General features: G+C 42.6%; 1 protein-coding gene and 1 non-coding gene across 2 annotated transcripts in view; one reads left to right on the plus strand and one right to left on the minus strand.

The window, feature by feature from the left end:
- Positions 1–6: 6 nt before the first annotated feature.
- The window catches only part of Aig1 (androgen induced 1), a 249,280-nt gene continuing 225,659 nt past the window's right edge, over positions 7–23,627 (plus strand). Inside the window, exon 1 of the mRNA XM_004628549.2 lies at positions 7–227. Coding sequence (XP_004628606.1) covers positions 87–227 — 141 coding nt within the window. The 5' untranslated portion in view covers positions 7–86. The remainder of the gene's footprint in view (positions 228–23,627) is intronic.
- LOC111816013 lies at positions 2,257–2,381 on the minus strand. The gene has a single exon (XR_002820566.1). It is a non-coding gene; the product is annotated as a U6atac minor spliceosomal RNA (small nuclear RNA).

Raw genomic sequence — 23,627 nt, forward strand, 5'->3', positions numbered from 1 at the left:
CGCGCCCCGCCGCCGTTCCCACGCGCCCGCCGCCGTTCCCACGCGCCCGCCCTCCCGCGGCCCAGCGCTCCCAGGCCCCCGCGAACATGGCGCTCGTGCCCTGCCAGGTGCTGCGGGTGGCCATCCTGCTGTCCTACTGCTCTATCCTGTGCAACTACAAGGCCATCGAAATGCCCTCGCATCAGACCTACGGCGGGAGCTGGAAATTCCTCACGTTCATTGATCTGGTAAGGTCGACCCTTCCCCTCGCCGCTCCATTCCGCACCCCGCGCTGTGTGTGTTTTGGGGTGCGCGCCTCTCGTGGCACTTTTGCTCTGCTCTTGTCCTCCCGGTGAGCGTGTCTCAAGGCCTGACTGTCCCCGCTGCACCACCTCGGGAGCCACCCACCCGTACCTGGTGCGCAGCGAGGTGGTGGGCCATTTGGAAGGGGACACAGACCTGCTTCTAAGAGATGACATGGGAAGATTCTTCAGTTACCGAAAGCGTCGGACGACCTTGATCTTGAGCGGCCTCAGACCCATTGGCTTCTAAGGTGCTTTGCAGAACATCCACCAGCGGATAAACTTGCAGCATCCGAAGGACGCTGGGTGCTGTCTAGTTACTGGGAGCTTCTCCCCAAAGCACACAAATTCTCCAAAGGGAGAGAAAGTACCCAATAAAGTTGTCTTCTCTGCCTCTCCTTCCTGCCCATTGTCAATAATTTACAGTACTTCCAACCTTGCCTTCAGAAACACTAGGGAGTTTGGAAGTGCAGTTGTAGCCTAGCTGTGCACTCCTCTTTCCTTATGTAAAGTTTGCCATAGTTTGCATAAACAACTCCAGTGTTGACACAACACGGTACCCTTAAAGGTATAGATTACTATAGTACCATCTGGCTCTAAAAGGGCCCCACAGAGATTCAGATTATGGGCGTAAGTCCCATAAGGTGAATTTAGGTGAAAACCATGAAAGATGATTAAAAGTAAGTAATACGCGCGCCCGCGCGCAAACACACACGCTAAAAGATGAGCCGCTAAGAACAGAGGTGTAAAAAACTATCAGTGAAGTTCTACATAATTAAAACTATGTAGAACCAACTCCCAGAATGCTAGCACTCTCTGTCCAAGATTGTACACAAGGTTGGCCATACCAACAAGGTTGTCATCTTTTTCTTGACCCTTTGTATTGAAGAAGGTATCTTGGTCCTTTTTCAGAGATCTTTCCAAGGGTATAGGGTGTCTCAGAGCAGATGTACTCAGAGGCCTTAAAAAATATCATGTACCTTTATTTTATATGAGATAATTTTGGAGGGAATTTAAATCCTTTCCCCCAGTCTCCGGGCACACAAGTGTGCCTGTGGCTTAGTGTTTACATTTTCAGACTGTCCACTTCTCATTCTTTGTTGAACTGAATCTGCTGCTATACATACATGTTTCCCTTCCTTCTTTCCACTCATCCATGTGAGGAGCACATGGCAAGGCTTTGTGCTGTGGTTTTCTGCTGGTTCCTCTTTGCACACAGTAGATGTGCAGTCATCACCGGGGTACTTTTCCTATCTGGACAGATAGGCTTGTCAGTGAGGATTGGCTTTGCCAGTTGTGTTACGAGCAGACATTTTGCATAGGTTAGACAAACCCTGCAGCCCAGAGGTTCTGATAAATATGTGCAGGAAGGGTGTGTACTATGCATAGAGCATCAGAAATATGTCCTTTCAGGAATTTAAACTGTGGTGGTTAGCTGTTACTTAATATGTGCATCTGTTTTCAGAATTCTTTTAGGTATTATGTGAGCAAAAATCCTTTGGGACCAAGGCCTTATCCTGTTTCTAAGTCAGATCTCAGACCCTCGGAGTGTCGCCAGGGAGTGAGCAGTGACTGTCTACCTGCTCAGTGGTGCCCTTGCTTTAGTCCCAGTTTTGGATCAGCAGGCAGCGGGTAGAATGAAGGTGTCAGTTAACCCAAGAGAGAGCCCTGCCTCTGTCGGCGTTGCTCACTGTGCGTTAGAACGCAGGGCTCACAAGAAACAATATACCTGTAACCTTTCGTGTGACGCGAAGCAATATGAGAGTCAGTTGGGGAAGCTGTTGTGCGGTTTCCGTTGTGGCATCCAGTGGTAGGACTTTGCTCTTCTACACTGTAGTAATAGCAGTTTAGTCTCCCAATATGCAGACCATCAATTCAAACTCAAGTTTTTCAACATTGTTTCTTGCTTACATTTGACTTAGTATTTTCATCGGGGCTTTAACCAATGACTTGAACATTTTTTTTTTTTTTTGCTCTATGGCTCCTGATTGATGCCACAAAGTGGGTGGCAGTACCTTAGCCATATGCTGCCATCAGGCCCCAGGGCCTCTTCTGTCTTTGTCAAGGTAGGTGCTAACCTTCTCTCCTTTCATACAATACTATGGCTCCGGATTAAAACAGAATAATTTTCTTTAACCAAGAGTTTCTGTGAGAAAGAATACCTGGAATATATTCATACAAACATACAAAGTGTTATTCCTTTCATTAGAGATTTAGGGGCCTCAGCACTTAAGCATCATACAGCTGTTAAAACAGTCAAACGGTCAGTACTTTGAGATGGCTTGAAAAGATCAGGCTACTAAAATTTACCTGTAATTTTACATTTGTGTGTTAAAAAACCACTGAATCAACTTTAGTGCCAAGTGCCTTAGACAGTTTTAATGGCTGTAAGTTTATAGGAAAAATTTTAGAAGCTGTTCAGCATTTTAATAAGAGGACTTTTTCTGACCGACTTGGATTGCAGAGGCAGAGCTATAATCCTGATGACCTCAGTTGGGGTCCACGTTCTGTAGCATCAGTTACTGGCATGGGAGTAAGCTCAGGAAACTGGAGCTAGTGTATGCAGCTGCAGATGGCTGTGTGACAGCTGCCGTTCCAGCCCTTTTCATATTTCTGTGTGAGTAGGAGAGTCATTCCAAGACAGCTAGAGCTCATGGACAAAAGGTGGAGGATAGATTGTCACTACCAGCAGTGCTACAAAGCCATTCCCAAGGGCTGCTTTTCCCAGTATTGAAAGACTATAAAGAACTAAACTGTGTTTGGAAAATTCAGTTCACCAAATGAGGAAGAAACACCGTCTCTGTGTGGTACGCAGAACATGGAGCCCCAAAGATGTCCGCATCCACGTGCCTAGCACCGGTGAATGTGTGAAATTGTATGACAAAAAAATAAGGGTGGAGGTGGAGTTAACGTTGCTGATCACACAAGCTATAAAATAGGGAAATTATTCTGGAATATCCATTTGGGCTCAGTATGGTCGTGAAGGTCCTTGCATGTGGAACAGACAAAAAGAGAAGAGGTGATTGGAGGAGGATGAGACTGTGGAAGAATCAGAGGGTGGTGCAACATTACTGGCTTTGAAAAATGGAGGAGGAGGAGACCCTGAGCCAAGGAAGCATCTAGAAGTATATAGAAGTGAGGACAAGGAAATGGATTTTTTTCCCCTGGAGTTTCCAGACAGAATACAATCCTCACAATGCCTAGACTTCACCCCAGTGATTTCTTATCTCTAGAGTTGTAAAATAATAAACTAGTGTTGCCCAAGCCACCAAATTTATCATAACTTGTTACCGCAGCAATAGAAAATAAATACAGTTGGTTTTAAAACCTCTGACCTAGAAAAAGTCTTAACTATTTTTGTACTTCTACAGAATAAATACAGGACTCAACTTGTCCTTTATGTATATTAGATAATTGGCTAATTTTAACCTTAACCAAAATAGGTTTTTCCATCTTCACTTATGAAACTGTGTGGAGGAGACACACACACACACACACACACACACACACACACACACACACATATGGGCAGTGTAAGAAGTTACAAAGACTGAACAACGTTGGAAATACTAGGCCTTTTCTTTACTGTGAAGTATTTCAGAAACTGTTATATGCAACATACCAGCAGAATAATATTCTTTACTGGTGATGAGCTAGAAAAAAAAATAAAGATTTAAACAAATTAAAGTATTTCCTTAGGCAGTATCACAGTTCATAAATTTTCTTCAAACAATGCAGATTTACTTCCTTATTTACTAGCTAAGCAATCTTTCTTCTCCAAGTTATGTAATGGCTCTAAAAGGTAAATAGTAAGAAGAATAAAATAAAACTAGCACAGATAAGTAAAACAAGACAACAGTGCTTTGAGGCCTCAAAATAGTGTTTGGCATCTGATAGATGCCTAGTCTTCGAAAAAGTGAAAACTTTCTCTTTGCAAATTTTAAGTGCTGTGCTTTCCCTCATCTTCTCCCCAAACATTCAAAAAAAGAAAAAAAAAATAAGACTGGTCAAATGTTTGACAGATCTCAGACTCAGCTTCTTTGGAAAACACGAACTGAGTATTTGTTATTAAAAATTGAACTAATAGTGACACTAGCTTTGAGACTTTTGGATTTTAAAAATTTGAAATAGAGATCTGGCTCTTTGCTCCGCTCTGTGGTCCTCAGTGGTTTGAGCGTTGCCATTTCTTAGCTGTACCCTGCTCCTTTCTCCCCTTGTGCTGATGGTTCGTGTGTGCTTCGGCAGAGGACTGTTGTGGACACGATGCCCGTGCCAAGCGTGTGCAGAGACTGGGAGGATCAGCTTCCTTTGGGAGCCTGCTCCACCTCACGCTTCTCAGTCAGAATTTCATCTTAATGAGAGCCTCACCTAATTCCTGTGCACATTCTAGTTTGGTGGACTCTCAACTGTACTATTTTTGTTTTGTAGTTTAAGGTGGAACAGCTAGGAGACCCAGCCTTCATGTCAATTCTGTCTACTTTCAAAATATATTTAAGTATCTTTCACAGTGACATAATTAAAGGCATGCTAGAAAACATGTTGTAAATAAAAGAGAGGAATAGGTTTTAGGCTCTATGAAAGGATTAGCTATTGCATTCGAGAAAGAAATTTAAATAATTTCCAGGGCAGTTAAAACGAAAAGGGATATATTGTTTGGTTATAAGGGGAACATTACAATTTATCAGGAAAAATACTGTTTCTTTCCAAGTACTGGCCATTCAAGGTTATCACTGGGCTCTTGATATAAAGGATGTCAGGTAGCGTAAGAGGCAATACCTTTAGTTATTTTTTAGCACACTATATAGAAATATTCTTGGAGTTGATGTTTCTTATAGTGCAATTTTATGAAAGCTGAAGGCAGAGTCTTATATTTTGGTTTGATGAAAGGATTTCTGTGGAAGTCTAAAGTGACAGAATCTAGGTACATTTGTTGTTGTTACCTAAATCCATTTTGCAAGAGAATTTAAGTAAACCACAAATGGAGCAGAGTAATGAAGGGCTCTGGAGGGGAAAAGCAGAAGATGTTCATACAATGAGAAATGGTCGAATCTACCTGGAGGATACAGTTTTGCTTTGAGACGTGAAAACCTTTGACATTTAGAAGAATGTTAGAGACAGAATAAGCTGTGTAAGTGTTCTGGATTTTGCATTTGAGTTAGTCTTATATTTCCATGTAAACTTACTACAAAATGCATTCTCAATTGCAGCTCATGGGTCTGTTTAAATAGGAAATAAAATATATTGAGTACAGAGTCTACGTGTCATTACAGAACTGTGGTACTTAGTTGTGCTGGTCAAGACCATGAGGTGAACCATAAAGGCCACTCGTTCAGTGCTCACTGCAGAAAATTAAGTAGGCTTTTTTGGTTTATTTTTCCTTTATTGGACCTTAAACAAAGAGGATGAAACTACATTTTTTTTAGGAGACCCAGACTTGACCCTAAAATGAGTACATAAACTTGAAGGATTCAATAATATCTTTTCCTAGCCTGGAGGAAGAATCGTGAGAAGAATCCTTTGCATCGAATCCTCATCACCTCCACAGTGTTTCTTTTGGATCGTACATGAAACACTGCCCGGGTTTGCCAGCATGAGGGGAATTGTTGCTAGAGTCACCTATTCCCTCTCTTAGTCCCGCATGTTATTGACATTAGAAGAAGTCATCTGACCACGGGTGAGGTCACTCACTTCTTCCCCCTTCTCCATCAGTCCCCCAAGTCTGGTATAACATTTAGCAAAATTGCTAACTGCTCTTGAGGGTTTCGTTTGTTTCTGTGTGTTCCCCTGCAGTGTCACAGGGTTCTGTGGAAGTGTGAACAATAGTACAGTTTTCCGCATGAAATCAGATGTTCCTGGGATCCAAGCATGCTTGGAAAAATCTTACAGCGTAGGATTCCATAATAACCCGGCTTTCCTTGGTGCAGGCTGTGGTCCTGCAGTTAAAGGGCTCATATTTTACATGTGGGGCGGCCCTGTCCCAGTGCAGTGAGAAGCAACTGCCCTGTCTTTGAGATTGACGCAGCCTGTGGTCAGCTACACTGTAGAACGGAACAAGATTTAGGATGGCAGCACTGAATTCTGGGAAGTGAGACGCACAGTGTTCTGGCCCCTTCATATTGACTTTGATTTTAAGTTGGAATTTGACAGTTTGGTTCCAAAAACAATACCTAGCATAATTGTATTTTTCATTATAGAAAAATTGTACATTTGAACTCCTACTTTGGGCATCAAAAAAAAGAGGAAAGATTTGTGCAGTAATCTTAGGGAAAAAATATATTTCATCTTAATCCTCCCTAATTTCCTTGAATATTGGCATTTTAGTGCTTCAAAATAATATTTATTTTAAAACTTTGTATACACAGTGAAGAAAAAACAGACTATAAATATGTACATGTACTCATGTATAGTTAGATTTCAGAAAACTTCATACTTTTTGCAATTTTCTTTTAAATTAGTAATTTAAGAACTGTTACTCAGGTATCTATGTTACAGTACTATTGTATTTTATATTTGTCTTTTAAGTTGCTTTTATACTTAAAAACCCCCAAAGTTCAATAGATATACATGGTCTTTATAAATTTTTGAATTCATATATATCAAAATTAGTCAGTCTTAGGTTCTGTCAGTTTTGACATAAATGTAGCATTGTGTGACTATAGCTGAAATCACCTAAAAATACTCCTTTCCCTTTTTACCTCCTCACAGTGGAACTTGCCCTTAAGTTCTCCTGTGCTTTTGTTCCTTGTGGTGCCAAGCAGAACTCAATAGAGCAAGTTCTGGGCTGAGGCTCTCCTGTGTGCTAAGCACATCTTGCAGCGGAGCTACGGTGCGCTTCTCCTCCCTTGAATCTTATCAGCCACAGATTTATTTGATGTCTGTGCAGTTTTGCTTCGCTATAAAATCAGTCAATCAATCGGTCAATTAGTCAATCAATGAATATTTTGATACAAGGTCTCATTAAGTCACTTAACTTGCTGAGGTTATAACTTGAGATCCTCCTGCCTCAGCTTCCCAGAGCATGGGCATGTGCCACATCACCCAGCTTTGTGTGTGTGTGTGTGTGTGTGTGTGTGTGTGTGTGTTTTAGCAAAATGCATTTTAACTTTAAATATATGGTGTATATCAATAATTTATTCCATTTTATTGCTGAGTAGTTTTGCATAGTGTTGATGTACCACAGTGTGTCTCTCCTTTTACAACTTGAGGTAAATTTGAGTTTTCCAAACTTGTTTGGCATGATGATAAAGAAAGTGTTATAAACATTTGTGTGCAGGTTTTATATGAACATGACTTTTCATTTTTAATTTGTATGTACCTAGGAGTCCGATCACGTGGTCACATGGCAAGGGTGTATTTAAGGGTAGAAGAGACTGCCCACGTTGGAGTGCTGAAGGCTGTGTTGTGATGTTGCCGGCAACATAGGAGGCACCTGCTCACTGGGTCCTCCGCGGCGCCCAGCGTTCTGGTCTAGCTCCACTAGTCAGCTGGGAGTGCATTCACACCTTGCTGTTATTTTAATTGGTGTTGACCTCATCACTCCGATGCTGTGTACCTGTTCCCGCGCATTTTCTTCATACATCTATGTCACTTTTTGTGTGAAGTTTGTGCAAACCTTTCCTCATTTAAGAAAATTGGATTGTTCCTTGGCTGTCAAGCTGTTGGAGGTTTTATGTATGCCAGATAACATTACTTTGCCAAATCCGTGATTTGCAAACATTTCATCTCTCCCCGTACTTGTCTTTTTCACTGAGTCAGTCATATCTTGTGCAGATCAGCAGGTTAGCCTCTTGCCTTCACAACTGTCATTTTGTTCTGCTTTGGAACATGCTTTTCATGTAGCATCTGGTGACTCTGCCTAACACAAAGTCAAGGGTTTTTCTGCTGTGTTTCCTTCTAGAAATTGTACAGTTTCAAGTCTATGAGTCTTTTGTTTTGTGTAGGATAAACAGTTAAAATATCATTTCTTGAAAAGGTTTATCCTTTCACCACTGAATGGTTTTCATGCCTTCGCCAAAAATCAGGTGGCTACGCTTGTGGGCCTATTTGTGAGCTCTCCAGTGTATCTGTGTTTTGATTATTGCAGCTTTGTAGTAAGTCTTGAAAGCAGGTAGCACAAATGCTCTACCTTGTTCTTCTTCCAAAATTGTTTAGGCTATTCTCATCATTTTGTCTTCCTGTATAAACTTTAGAATAATTAAAAAAAATTTAAGCTTTATGTATTTGGTACAGGGCTTCGCTATGCAGCTCGGACTCCTAGTGATCTTCCTGTCTCAGCCTCCGTAGCACCGGGATTACAGATGTGTCCCACCATGCCCACTCTCAGAGGCTGGCATCCGAGGTCAGCACGGCAGGCGATACCGGGGGTCTAACCCTCGTCCTTGTGCTTGCCGGGCAGGTGCTTAGAATAACAAGCTATCTCTCCAGCCTAGAATAATTTTTTGCCATCTACAAATAATCTTACTGTCTGTTCATATACATCTCTTGTTTTATTATTTTACTTATTTATTTGGATGCTGTCAATCAAGTTCAGGGCTTTGTACATGCTTAAGCACAAGTTGTGTCACTAACTTGTGCATTTAATGATGTTATTTTAGTTATTGCTCTGTGGATTACCACACACACACCTGGTTCTAATAATCTAATTACAGTAACTAGTTTAACACTTTAAGTAAAATATATAGGCTTAGCCACTTTATTCTTTCCATTTTATATGATAGTTTTCATATTTATTATTTCTGTGTAATTTGACAACTGCATGAACAATGTTAGAATTGTTGCAAGCAATAGTAAAATATATTACGCAAGGTCTGGGGTTTGATCCCGGGGCCTTCTGTGCTGGCCCTGCCCCTGGGGTACACTGAGACAGTGATTAAGACTGGGCGTGGTGGTGCACCCCTGTAATCCCAGCGCTTGGGAGGCCGAAAACAGGAGGATCACTACGAGTCCGATCTGTGTAGTGAGACTCTGGAGATCCTGTACTGAAAATACCAAAAAAAAAAAAAAAAGCTTTACTTTGCTTTCATTACTAATGGATATTTTGCTGGATATAAAATCTTGCTTAACAGTTTTTTTTTTCTTTTATTATTTGAAAGATCTTGTTCCATTGTCATTTGACCTCTCACTTTTACAGTGAAAAATTTGCAGTCATTCAAGCCATTGTTCACTTAAGATGCACGTGTTGTTTTCTTTCTTGGGTTGTCATTAAACGTTTTCCCATGGTCTCAGGATATCAGTCTTATCATCGTATCTCTGGGCATAGTTTTCTGAATTTATCTTGACAGAGGTTTGTTTAGCTTCTGGAATTTATAGTCTTACAGCTTTCATCCAATTTGAGAAACTTCCAGCCATTATTTCTGCAAATGTTCCTTTTGTTTTGTTTTGTTTTGTTTTATGGTATTGGGGATTGAACTCAGGACCTTGCACTTGTGAGGCAGGCCTTATGCTGCTGAGCTCTCTCCCTGGCCCCTGATACTCTTTTTGTACCTATTTCTTTCTTCCCTTATTCTGGAACTGCATTGATATGACTGTCAGGACACTTTGGTTATTGTGCCACAGTTTAATTATTGTTCATTTTTTTAGTCTTTTTTTTTAGGTCATATAATTTCTATTAATCTATTTCCAAATTTACCAACACTTTCCTCTGTACTCTGTATTCTGTTATTGAGCCTATCCAGTGAAGTTTTTTATTTTAATTTTTTTTTTTTTTTTTTTGGCAGAACCGGGGATTGAACTCAGGTCCTTGCGCTTGCCAGGGAAGCACTTATTCCACTGAGCCATCTCCCCGGCCCTCCAGTGAAGTTTTAAACTTCGGATATTATGCGTTTCAGTTCTACAATGTCCATCTGGTTCGATTTTGCAGTTGCTCTTACCCAGCCCTAAGTTCTGGTCTCTCATTCATTTTAATGGTGCTCACTATTACTGGATGGAGAATTGTTGGAGAAGCTTCCTAAACTCCTTGCTGAAAAATTCCAACTTCTGGGTCATCACAGAGCTGGCATCTGCTGATTTTTGAAAATATTTTTATTAGTGCATCATTTTCTTAGCTCTTTGCATGCATGATGCATTATTTGGTTTTATGCCTTGAGAGCCTTGAGTGTTATGTTGTGAGATTTAGGGTCCTTATTTTTTTTTATTTTTATTTTTTTTTTATTTAGGGTCCTTATGAGTCTAATAGAGTTGCTTCTCTGTGTTAGTGTGCACTCAGTCTGGTTGGGTTCAGGTCAAGTGTTCTGTCTCATGGAAGTATTACTTACCTCTGCAGAGTTTTCACAGTTTTTGCTGGTCAGGCTGGGTGTGAGTATACGTTTGTGGGGCCTTTCAGCACTTGATGCCTCTGCTCCTTGTTCAGGGCTGTTCTGTGCACAGGCAGAAGGGTGTCAGCCAATAGTGAGAACCCGTGCTGACCCTTTGCAGCCTTTTCCTCCATGTAATTTCTTTAATGCTATCCAGCTCTGTTACAGTCTTTGTCTTTGTTCTTGTGTCCAGAAGAGTGGAGACCTTTCAGGATTTTAGCCTACTGTGCTACTATGCAGTGAGTCTACACAACTGGGGGTATTTTTACAGTCAGTCAGCAAGAAAAAGAGACAGGAAAAATGTAATCTGTTCTACACACAACACACACACACGCACGCGCGCACACACACACACAGTTCATACAATAGGGCTTCCTTTTTCCCACTTCCTGTGGCCAGAGAGAGGCTTTGCGTGGCATTTTAGCTATGCATGCTAATGGGAAATAGAGGTGGGACTGTGTGTTCAGCGGGTAAGAATCAGAATTTCTAGCTCATAGAAATCCTTCTTGCAGTCCTTTGAAAAGAAGGGCTTCTTCCGACATCGCTGCTCTCAGTGTGGCTGTGTAGTTTCAGGAAGCAGCCTGCCCTCAGGTCTTATATGGAGAACAAAGGCGAGTAAAAATCTCTGAACCTCATCCTTGGGGTTCTTGCTCCTGTTGCCCTGTGTGCCAGCCTCTGTGTGCCTTTCAGTGCTCGGGTAGCTGCTTTTTTTATTCTGCTTGCAGGATTTAGTGATCTTTGGAAGTGACGACAGCTGACTCTGTGGGGTGGCACCAGAAGTGGCCTTCATATGGGCTGAGTACCTATTTTTTACATTTAAAACATTTTGTGAACATTTCTGTGCCATCTTCCATAACATTTTAAATAACTACATATCCACCCATATGAGTGTTTCTATTGACTATCTTACTAAATATGAGACTAGATCAATTTTTACATATATTTGTGATTATCTTCTTTTTTTTAATTTTTTTTTTTATTTATTTGAGAGAGAGAGAGAGAGAGAGAGAGAGAGAGAGAGAGAGTGTGTGGTGTGTGTGTGTGTGGCCAGCTCAGCCCACCAGGGGGCGGGGCTGGCTGGCATGTGGTGCTGGGGGATCGAACCACAGTCCCTGATGCTTTGCCAAGCTAGTTCCAAGTAGGTGCTTTAGACCACTGAGCCATCTCTCCAGCCCCTATTTGTGATTATCTTCTTACAGTAAATTTGCAGAGAAGAAAGAGCTGTAGTGAACTCTTCAAAAGAATGGCTTAACTTTAAATCAGTCACACTCCCTTTAGTAAGTAAAATACTGACTTCTCTGTATTTCTCTTAACATTATAAAAATTATGGAAGACTAATACCAGGGATCACTCAAGGTGCTTACACCTCATAATTTTCTACCCAGTGAATTAACTGCCTATCTTTCACCATCTATTTCATAAATGTAAATGATTAGCTGTCTTTGACTGCTTATGACATCAGTGGTATTAGCTACATATGGTTTGAGCTCATAAATTTTTGGTTCAAACAAATTTTGGTGCTTAGAGCATCCTAATTAGTATACAATAACTGGTCTGGCAGAAGACAGACTGAACATGTCTTTCTGTGTGCAGTAACTATGGGCCTACTTGTGTGTTCTGTTCATCTTGCATGTACTTAGCTTAGTCCTGAGTGTTTTATTAGTCCAACTTGAAAACCTCTTCAGCGTCAAGAGTCTGAGGAATGTGTGTGTGCTCTAATATTGCACATCATTTTCTTTGTAATTACACATTTTACTCCTTTTAGAAACACATAATAACATTGACAATCCAGACAGAATGGGGAAATACCCTTTTCTATACTACTGGGGCATATTCTGTTTGAGAATAGGTCACTTTTGTATCAGCACAAGCCTTGGCAGAGAAGGGAGCTGGCATGTCAAAGTGGGGAACTTAGATGAGTTTTAAAAAGGAGCCACTTGTAGGTATTATGGTTTACACCTGCACAGGTCAAGTGTTTGAAAGGTAGTGGATTATGGGGCCCTATACTCATTGGAGGATCTCACCTATTCTAGAGCTCAGAAGCCAGTGTGCTATCAGGAGGTCAGGCCTAGTTAGAGGTGTCCATGTGGGAGGAACCCGGGAGGTGCGTTCTTATCTCTGTACTCCCTTACCCGGCTGCTTCCAGGCTGCCCTGGGTAGAGCGGCCATCCTCTGCCCAGCCCTTGCCACCATTCTTCTGCCTTGAGCCAGTGACTGAGCTGGTCATGGAAACCTCGAGCCTAAGTAAACCTCTCTTCTTTAAGAATTAAATGCCGAATACATTGTCCTAGTGACAGGAAAGTGTGAAATAGATTATAAGTGGGGTATAGAGATCACCATGTGCAACCAAAAATTGTAGGCTGGAAGCAGGAGGTAGGGCTCTGCCCTTCGGCCTGTGCCAGCAGATAGCAGGCGAGCCCCGAGCTGCTCAGGGCTTCCATCTTGAGTCAGCCTCCTCTTCTGTTCTGACAGGACCCCTTCTGCCTGTTTTCCTCAGTCACATCTTTACAGTCCCTCCCTTGATCCTCTCACTCACTCTGTCACTCAGGGACCAATCCTTCTGTTAGCCAAAGAGCATGAGGACTTTGCTGCTTGTTTCAGTAAGAAAAGAAAACCCACCGGCAGGAGAGGTGTAGTCTTCCACTGTCAAGTCCAGCACCCATGAGGCCGCTTCACTTTCCCTCTTGTTCCAGTGCATGAGCGACACTCCCAAGCTCAGCTCTTTCCTTGTACCCTGGGCTTCATTGTCCTTTCTGTGGCAGAGTTTTCCATTTCATGTTTCCCTTCAGTCGGCGTATAAACACACAACACTGTCTGCTCCCCCTCTTTCTTCTTCCCTCCCCACCTCTTCCTTTCTCTCTTCAGTGTACAATTTGTCTTTGTATTGACTTCACCCTGCAGAAGAACTGGTTCTCTTTTTAGCAAAATTCCGTGGAAATCTGTGCTTCTGGTTTCCACTTCTTTCCCCTTTCTCTCTAACCGCATCTCACTCCTCTGAAAGAGCCCAGTCAGGGCCATCTCTGGCTATTGTGTCAACAGATCCCATAGGCACTCCTGAGTCCTCATTTAACTGAGGCTCTTGGGAGAATTTGGTCCAGTTGGTCACTTTCTCTTCCTTGAAGCAGTGCCCTAAAACTTGATTTCTGGGGAACAACCTTGTCAACATTGCTTTCTTCTGACCTTGTGCTGTTTCTCCTTAGTTTTTCTTGTTGATTTCCTTTCCTCTTAACTCCTTAGTGGCGAATGTTGCAGAATCAGCCCTAGGCCGTCTTGTCCTTCTTACCTGCGCTCACTACCGTGGAGTGGCTGCTTAGCGCATGACTTTAAATACACTCTATGTGAAGATGGTTCTCCACCTTGATATGTTGAGCCCCGATCACTCCTGAGCTCTATCTTCCTATATCCAGCTGCCGTTTCAATTCATGTTCAAAACAGTTCTTAATTTCATTGCCCAAATCGGCTTCTCTCTTACTGTTCTGTATCTAAATATCACCAGTGCCTATGACTGCTGGGTTCTTACAGATTAATTGAATTCTTTTTGGCATCTTCTATTCAATTCTGCTAATAACCATCTCGTTTATTTGATTTGGGGTTATTTTGGTCATTTTTTTTTTTCTGGTATGGGGAATCAAACTCAGGACCATGTGCTTGCCAGGCAGGCATCTTTGCCACTAAGCTAGATCCCCAGCCTTCATTTATATGAATTGGACTGAAAAATGCAAACATATCAGCAGCTATATCACTCTAGACAATTTCAGGTTAGCTCGGGAGCTAGTATGTTAGTTATACAATGAAAATGATCTATTAATATTCCTTGTTTGGGAAATTGCTTATGATCAGAGAATGTGATAATAATAATAATAATAATAATAATAATAATGTGCTTCACCTATTGGATGAAGCACATAATAATAGTAATAAAAAAATCAGCCAGCTTCATTTCATATAGAAATTTCAGTGGTTTTTTATTTAAAGAGATCAGCTTTCATTAGCTTTTGGGGTAACCACATACTATTTTTAAGTCCACTAAAGTTGAGTGCATTTGTTTTTAACTAAAAAGTGACAAATATTAGTGGCTTTTTTAATTTGAGGATAGTACTGCAAAATCCTTCATAAACTTGTCAGCCAGAAATGTTACACAGATCGAAGTGCTTTAATGTTTTTTAAGATATTTAGGTATGTATGTATCTGGTACAGGGTCTCACTACGCAGCTCAGACTCAGTGATCTTCCTGTTTCAGCCTCCTCAGTGCTGGGATTGCAGGTGTGTGCCACCACGCCTGGTTTGGGTGGCCGGCATGTCAGCACAGCATGCGGTACTGGAGATTGAACCTGGGTCCTTGCACTGCCAGCCAGGCGCTTAGACCGCTGAGTGATCGCCCCAGCCTTTAATGGTTTTTTGAACAATTAATAAAGCTTCGATTTATGTAGATTCTCTACATAAGCCAAAGCTGCTAGGTCATCTTTTATAAAGCACTCTGTATCTAAGCATTGAGGGATTTTAGATAAGCAAATTATGGAGTGGATAGCTAACAAAACGATCTTCATATGCGTTGGTGATTAGGAGAGTTCTGAAATTAATTTTGCCATGACTGTTGCTTTCCGTGTTGCGTGCCTTTCCCAGCTCGTACTTTTGCCCCTGCTGGGACGTTGCTGCCATCCTGAGTTTTGTGTTTATCACCCACTTAAAAAAAAAAAAAAAAGTGTGTGCTCCCAAACAGAATATTGTGTTGGTTGGTTTTGTTTGATTAGGGCCTTCATGAAAATGCATCATTATGAAGGCTTTCTTTATCCAAATAGGAATAGTGTGCTTAAGAAGGCTAGCTTGCCAGCACAATAGTCCATTGTGATGTTGTTTACACGCTTGGCTTTTTTGCTGCCTTCAGTAATATGCAATTTGGTCTGGCCACTGATTAGCCAATTAGGAACTGTAAGGATGAAACGTGAATGTTACTGTCTAGCTGACAGGGTGATTTATTAGACTTGTGTATTGGTGGGATGTCACCTGATTTGTTGTTTGGGAGGTCCCGTGCCAAACCTAAACATGAATGTCAATGACCAGCTTTTTAAGCAAACTCAGCCACAGCTGAATTTCATTCAAGTGCAATTTTGTTTGCATACCGGTGGTGTCACGCTGATTTTAAAGTGTGTTTACCTTTCCTAGGGCGTTGGACCCGATGCCACCCACCGACTGCAGGGCCTCGGCTGGCCTTCTGTTCTTCTCCACTCAATTTCCTTCCTTTCCTGCTGTCAGTCAGGTGGAGCTGTCAGCCAGCCGTGAGACAGACTTCTCTGTGCTCTTTGAAATCCCTCTACAGCTCACAGACCTGGATTGTTTTCTTTGGTTTGAAAGATGGTTGGGGATTTTTTTTTAAAAAAATATTCTTTCAATAATACTATTTTTGCCATGTGATATAGATAGACAATGGTACCCGTTACTTTTATAAAAAATATGGAAAAAAGAAAGCACTGACCCTTGGCGATGAATTTGATCTACAATTTTTTTTCAAAAGTATTCACTTTCTTTAGGAAATTACAGAAGTATACACTGTATTAGGAAAATACATTAATCAACGCATTCTATTTTTTTTCTTTCATTTATGTATTTGGTACAGGGTTTCACTATGCAGCTTGGATTTGTAGTGATCCTCCTGTTTTCAGCCTCCCCAGCACCAGGATTACAGGAGTGTACCACCACGCATGGACTCAGTCTCGGCTCAGCACGCTCTGGGGGCGGGACTGGTGTGGCATGCGGGACCAGGGATTGAATCCTGGTCCCTGTGCTTGCCAAAGCAGGTGCTTAGTCTGCTGAGCTATCTTGCCAGCCCATGTATTCTATTTTTAAAGGGCTCCATTAATATGTCTGTCTTTTTTCTTTTTCTTTTAAAAAGCAAGTGATATAATACACCCTCCTATAAAGATTTTATAAGTTATCAATGGAGACAGAAGACTAACATGGTTATACTTAATTTGCTTGTATAATTAAAATGCACTGTTACAAAATTTTCAAGTTTTATTTTGTATCATCTTTGTGTGCATATCTGAGAGGTTATTTTTTCTTAAAAGTCTTACTATCCACCTTGATGCTAAATTCTTTTAAATGAACCCTGTGGGTGACTTTATTAAATGAGATTCAGATTACTGTCTATCATGTTTCAGGGTTCTGCTTTAGAGCAAAGCAAGAAAACGACAAGATGAGACAGCACATAGAGAACGATGCGGGAGACCACTGAGCCCAGTGTCAAAAAGTCTTGGCAAGTGTAGTCCCTGAAGTCCAGCCTGCAGGTGTGGCCCATGCTGTTATTCACAGCGCTGTGTGTTTCACACTGCGTAGGTAATCATGCTGGTCTTGTTCCACTGTCTTAGCAAAACTTCCAAGGAATTATGGGTCGGAGCAAATTGGAAGGGACAGGAAGTGTGAGGACCTCGCTTCTCTGTGAAGGGGAACTGGGAGAAGCTCTAGGTGCGACGCTGTAGAAACCACTTACTGTGACTGTAAAACTGACATCCTCGGAAATAATTTCAACCAGCAGGACTTAAAGCACTGACGGACTAGGAAGGGGACACGTGGATACTTTCAGGGCCCTTTGGGTTATTTTTTTAAGCATATCTTATGGGAGATGATATAAATTGTCACGTCATTAATTTTAACATGAAAAAATATTCTGATAAAATAGTAGTGACCAGTATTGGTTTTCATCCCCATTAGGTGTGTTTGTATGTAAATGAGATTTGGCCTAATAATCTAAATAGAAAATTTGATCAGGAGCACAGATGTATGTAGATGTGTAAGATAGCCTTTTTTTTTTTTTTTTTTAAGTCAAATCAAAACCAAAGTAAAACAAAGAAAAACTCCATTCGTTGGACTTTAAAAAAAAACATTATTCAAGAGCCTTAAAACTGTGGTCCCTAACCCTGTTGGCATACGGACCAGTGTCATGGAGGACAGTTTTTCCATGGAACAGGGTCAGGGGTGGAGACTGGGGATGATTCAAGTCTATTACTTTGTTGTGTGTTTTATTTCCAGCGTTGCCACCTGAGATTCTCAGAGAGAGTGTACAGCCTGGCTTTCTCACACACAGCTCACAGTGGGGTTTTGCTGCTTTGCGGACCCATGACCACTGCTGGGCAGGAGGAGGTGAGGTGCCAGCGGGCTGGCCCAGTCGTAAACACAGACGAAGGCTCGTGTGCTCGCCCACTGAAGCTTCCACTGTGCAGTCCCCTGCTTCTGATAGGACCTGGGCCAGAAAATGTCACTGAATTGCACATCTTTGGTATAAGAGAAGGAGACCAAGAGATGGGGGAAGAGAGAAGAGCGAGAGGGGATTAAAAAAAGAATTAAGATGTGTTGTTTTCATGCACCAGCTCCCCACAAGGAGTGTAGCCATTATGTACTATAGTTGGGTACTAATAACATAGTACTGAGACCCGTGTAAGGCTAGGGTGAACACAGTGGTAGAGCCAGTGCCCAGCACAAGCGAGGCCTGGGTAGAGCCCTCCAGACAGCAAAACATCACAACAACAAAAAAGTAGAGCAAAATAAATAAAATAAAAACAAAACCAGTCCAAAGGCAGGGAGACACTGGCCATGTTTATTCGTTCACTTGCTTCTTTAAGAAGCCCTTTGCCCACTTCCTGTGTGCCACTGTGCTTAGGGGAAGACAGTGATGATTAGCATCCAAATTTCTGCCTTCAAAAATATTATCATTTGAGGCTGTATGTGTGAAATTCCAACACTTATGAAGTGGTATAGAAGTAGAATTTGAGATTTACAAGACCTTGTGAATCATTAAGAACTCCACCCCTAACAGCCATTGTTGGACTAGAAGGCAGCGTTTGTTAGCTAAATGAAGTCAGCCCACACTGGGGGCCCTGCTGTGGATGGGTCCATTCTGTTTTTGTCCTGGTGAAGTAAATGGCTGCATTTAGAAATGCACTGTTTTAGCTCATCGAGGTCATTTGTAGCATTGACAGTGTAGATGTGATAAATATAGACATATTCTAGAGCATGCCACTGAATGTCCTTCCTCCTGATAAGTTTTGTCCCCAAAGTGCTCTCTGGAAGAGGACTCCCGGGGCCTTGGCAGAGGTCTAGTTCCTAGGTAGGGTTTTTGCTGGTAGTGGTACAAGGTGCTGGACCCATCATCATAATTTGCCCTCCGTCTCTTCAGATGTATTGACCAGTGTTCCGGGTAGCTTTGCCTCTGCTGGTAGTGGTAATGACAGAGAGGAAGGGTAGAGATTCGTTTTGACTTTAATTGGTCTCAGAGGTGGCCCTCAGCAGTCACAGGAGAAGTAGACGCCGGCGTGAAGGTTTACTTCAGTCAGTTTCAGAAATTCCTCTGTGCTGCTTGTCTCGTGCTTCCTGAAGACATTGCTTGTTGAAGAGTTTTGTAGCTGATCATGACGTGGCAGCAGAAGGGGTACTAAAATTAAAAATAGAAACTTTGGAAAGTTGCATTGTGGACAGCCTGCTATATCAAGGTCTTGGCCTTGTGTGCACGCAGTCCCCTCACCTGTGTAAATGAGGACTCTGACCTCTTAGTTCTGACTGTGGCACCTCCTCCTGACCTTGTGGCAGTCATGGGATTCTGCTAGCCATGAGGACCCTTTTCCAAGCCTGAGACACTGTTGGTGCTGAGTAGGGGGCATTGGTCTCAACTGAGCTTCTTACGTTCCAAAGGCCTCTTGGAGTATGGGGCATTGGGTTAATCCAGAGCTCTTGAGTGTTCCCAGTTGTTATGGTTTAGATGTAGGCTTATGCCCCCACAGCCTCGGGTGTATGGGAAGTGATTGGATCATGGGGTGCTGGACTCACGAGTGGAACATCCACTGGTAGGTACAGTAGCCAGCTGTGCTTGGGAATGGTGCCCAGCTGGAGACGGGTCGCTGGAGATGGAAGCCGCAGAGAGGCATTCATTCCCCTGCTCCCCTCGTCTCTCCACTTCCTGTCTGCTGTGGGTTGCCTGGCTGGCCTCTTCCCAGGCCCTTCCATCATGCCATGTCTAGTTGGCGCCTGCTAACCCTGGGCTTAAACTGTAAGCCATGATAAATTTCTCCTTGAAGTCATAGGTGTCGTTTTGAGCCTCCCAGCACCAGGAAGGTGACCACGAAACCTGCTATGGGCTCTTCTGGTTTTGTTTTTCAGTGCTGGATTAGAGGGAACATAGAAAGTATGAAATGACTGTGTCTAAGAGCTGTAGCCAGTAGGCTTGGAATGGAACCCAAGAAGTGGGACTTAGCTACGCATCCTCAGTCGGAAATAGCACATGGGCGAGTTAGTTCAGCTGAGGCAGGGTCCTCACCGTGCCTCTCTGCTCATTGTTACCTTTCTCTGTTTTCATGAAACTTCATGTGAAAAAAAGGGCAGCATGGGACAAACCATGGCGAGCGCGGCAGAGTCCTGGCGGGGTGGCTGGCAGGAGCCGTGTGGCTGGAGCGCCGTATCCTGGGCCAAGAAGGCCAGCCCACACACCGAGTGAGGTGGAGGGCAGTGACCAGCGGGTGGAGATGGGCCACTGAGGCAGCGCTTCTGGTGGAGAAGCCTTCAGGTAGAGCCCGGGCCTTTGCAGAGCATGTGTGAAGATGTTCCAAACTCTGGCACATATTGTAGTTACAATATCATTTATGTCCTCGAGCTAAAATATTTGTCTAGGAGCAGGATAGCTGGAATGCTTTTCCTAAGCAGACTATAAACACTCAGAAGTGTAGGATTTTCTGAGAAAAAAGTGTTGAATGATATCAATATTTCTCCCACGGCTTCAGGAAAAAAAAAAATGTGTCCAGGAGCACGGTTTTATCTTTGAATTGGAGACACAAACCAAATGGAACGTTTTGCGGAGGAGGGTGTAGTGCCAAGTTCTCTGGTTGTTCCTTTGGAAACTCAGAGCACACAGGGTTCTGGCTTGGGAAGTAGAGGGCACGGCGCGGCCCTTCCCGCTGCTCTCCTACACTCTTTGTGGTAGTGCTTGTCCCTCGAGACTTCAGTTCTGCATCCACCAGACCTCCACGTGGGGCAGATGGCAGGCTGGTAAGAGTGGAGGCCAGTAAGGAAAGGCCAGTAAGGAACATGCTACAAGCATGTTCCAAGGTCCGGTGGCTGGGTTGTGGTGCACTGGAATGTCCCTCTTTTCCAAAGCCCTTTTCTCCCCTGCTCACACTTTCACTGTGGGTCATCCTGAGTTCATTGCATCTTCCTAAAATGCCTGTACTGACACCCTAACCTCTAGGAGTACAGGCTCTGATATTATTTTGACACTGGGTCATTGCAGGTGCCATACGTTAAGTCTAGATGAGGTCGTGGTAAAGTAGGGAGGGCCCCAAATCCGATATGACTGATTTTTAAAATTTATTTATTTATTTATTTATTCATTCATTCATTCAGTACAGGGTTTCACTACACAGCTAGATTGGTAGTGATCCTCCTGTCTCAGCATCCCCAGCGCTGGGATTACAGGCATGTGCCACCACTCCTGGTCTTGTTGGCCAGCTCGGTGTGGGGCTGGCGCAGTATGTGGTACCTGGGATTGAACCAGGGTCCTTGTGCTTGTCATGCAGATGCTTAGACTGCCGAGCTATCTCCCTGGCCTCAGACTGATGTTTCTATAAAAGGGAAATATGGTAGAATTTTAGAGTGCTGCTTCTATAGGCAGGAATGCTAGCAAGCTGTATGTGGAAGGGCCAGGGGAAAGACATGGGACAGGTGCCCATGGTAGCCCATCCTGTAGACACTTCGATCTCAGACTTTCAGCACCCAAACTGAGACAGTAATTATTGCCATTTAACTTTCTCCTTTGTAGTGCTTTGTTCCAACAAAGAAGACAAATGCATGACTGTCTCTGGGTTTTGTTTTTTTGTTTCTGTCTCTTCCAATTCTGCATTCTCTTGGGTCTGGGACTGTATCCTGGTCATTTCCAAATCCTCATCAAAAAGAATAGTCCTGGACAGTTAGGATTCCTCCACAAGTATTTATTGAATAAAAAAAGCTAGATGCATTAATTTCTACCAGTAATCATCTGGCTGCCTCTCAATTAGGAAAAGATATGTACTAATCTCCCAAGTCTCAAATTCCTTGTTGTTTAGTAATGTTGACCCTGGGTTAGGTTCAGGGTGACTTTCCCCATGTCTTAGCCATTTAAATGTCATAACAAAACACCATGCCATGGGTATTCCATAAACAGCTCTGTAGAGTCCAAGGTCAAGGCCTTGGTGGTTCAGCTTCTCATACCTGCTTTGCAGGTGGTTGTCTGTGTTTGTATCTTTGCATGGAAGAGGGAAAGGGGCATCTGGGGGGTCTTTTGTAGGTGAGTGCTAATACTATGCATGCACCCTTCACATTTTTTAAAAAAATGTATTAGGTACAGGGTCTCACTGTGCAGCTTGGACTCATAGTGATCCTCCTGTTTTCTGCCTGCCTAGTGCTGGGATTACAGAGATGTGCCACCACGCCTAGACTCAGTGGCTCAGCATGCCTGGGGGTGGGGCCGGCACAGCATATGGTGCCAGGGATCCATCCCTGGTCCTTGTGCTTGCCTAAGCAGGTGCTTAGTCAGCTGAGCTATCTCGCTCTCCCTTTTCATCACTTCCTCAAGGTATTTTTTTAATTTTTAATTTTTATTTCTTTTTTTGGTGCCAGGGATCGAACTCTGGACCTTGTGCTTGCCAGGCAGGTGGTTATGCTGCTGAGCTATCTCTTCAGCCTGCGCCCTTCACTTTGATGCCCTAATTATGTCCCAAAACCTGATCTCTGAACACCCTCATACTGACAAAAACTTTCAGACTGTAACTTTTGGTTACAGTCTTCTTTTCCCCATACTCTGACTGTGACAGTGTCCCTCACTCAGGTATTTCTATATTTTAAAATTTAAACTGGAGCTGGGAAGATAGCTCAGCAGTCTAAGTGCCTGCCTGGCAAGCACAAAGACCTGGGTTCAGTCTCCAGCACTGTATGCTGTGCCAGCGATCAAAACCAGGTATGGTGGCACACACCTGTAATCCCAGTGCTGGGGAGGCTGAGACAGGAAGATCACTATGAACCCGAGCTGTGTAGTGAGACCCTGTACCAAATAAATTAATTAATTAATTAATTAATTAAAAAATTTAAAAGTTTTCACAGGGTCTGCATAAAAGTCAATTTTTTTTGTACCACTTTTCTAGGAAAGCCTTTATTTAAAAACAAGTATCAGTACTTTGGTTAAGACTTTCTTGAGGGGGAAAGCAATTTTTAATTGGTGCATGAATAAAGTTAAGGTTTAATTTTAATATAAAGATGCTTGCTAACTCATTGTAGAGAAATGTCTTGAGCAAAGAAAATATAATGGGTAATTTATTTAGACCATGTGCAGTGATAGCTTATCCAGAGCTTCCAGGACTTCTACTAGCTATATAAAATTACACTGATAAGTGATAAATTTGAGATTATGTAATGATAGTGGAAAAATGTGTCCTTAAAAGTAAAATAGAAAACTTTCCTTCATAAATGCAAACACCGGAAATATGCCAGCCATGTAGCTCTGGAAAGCCTGCCGGTTATTTACTTGCATTTTAATCCTGGTGCCAAGTGTGGAAAAGCAGATAGACAGGAAATTCTGCAGGGAATGGGATGTTGTAAATGGACGCTGGAAAACAGTAGAGAGTTCTGGGTCAGAGTGGAAGGGATTGATTGTGTTTTCTGAGTCCATGAGTTATAAGCCCATTTCAGAAAAGCTTGGGTATCAACTAAAATATCCTTGTACATAGTGATAACTTGGAGACATTGTTAACCTCATTTATTTGTGTGTGTGTGTGTGTGTGTGTGTGTGTGTGTGTGTGTTCCAATTTCTGTGGTTCCTTGAGTTAGTTTGGCTGTGTTTTGTCTAACAGTGAAACAAAGGACATTAAATTCCTGGTCAGTTAAATATTTGACAGACAGGGTGGTGTTACATAAAACTTTCTGTGAAAACTCATTTCCTGGAATTACTGTTGTTTTAACTTGAACTATGTGCTTTGCTCAGTCGTGTGGACTTGTCAGAATGGGCGCAGGAAAGCCCACTGCACCTCTCAGTTGCACTTAGGTA

Source organism: Octodon degus, unplaced genomic scaffold (genome assembly GCF_000260255.1).
Source record: "Octodon degus isolate 3935 unplaced genomic scaffold, OctDeg1.0 scaffold00024, whole genome shotgun sequence".
Lineage (NCBI taxonomy): Eukaryota > Metazoa > Chordata > Mammalia > Rodentia > Octodontidae > Octodon > Octodon degus.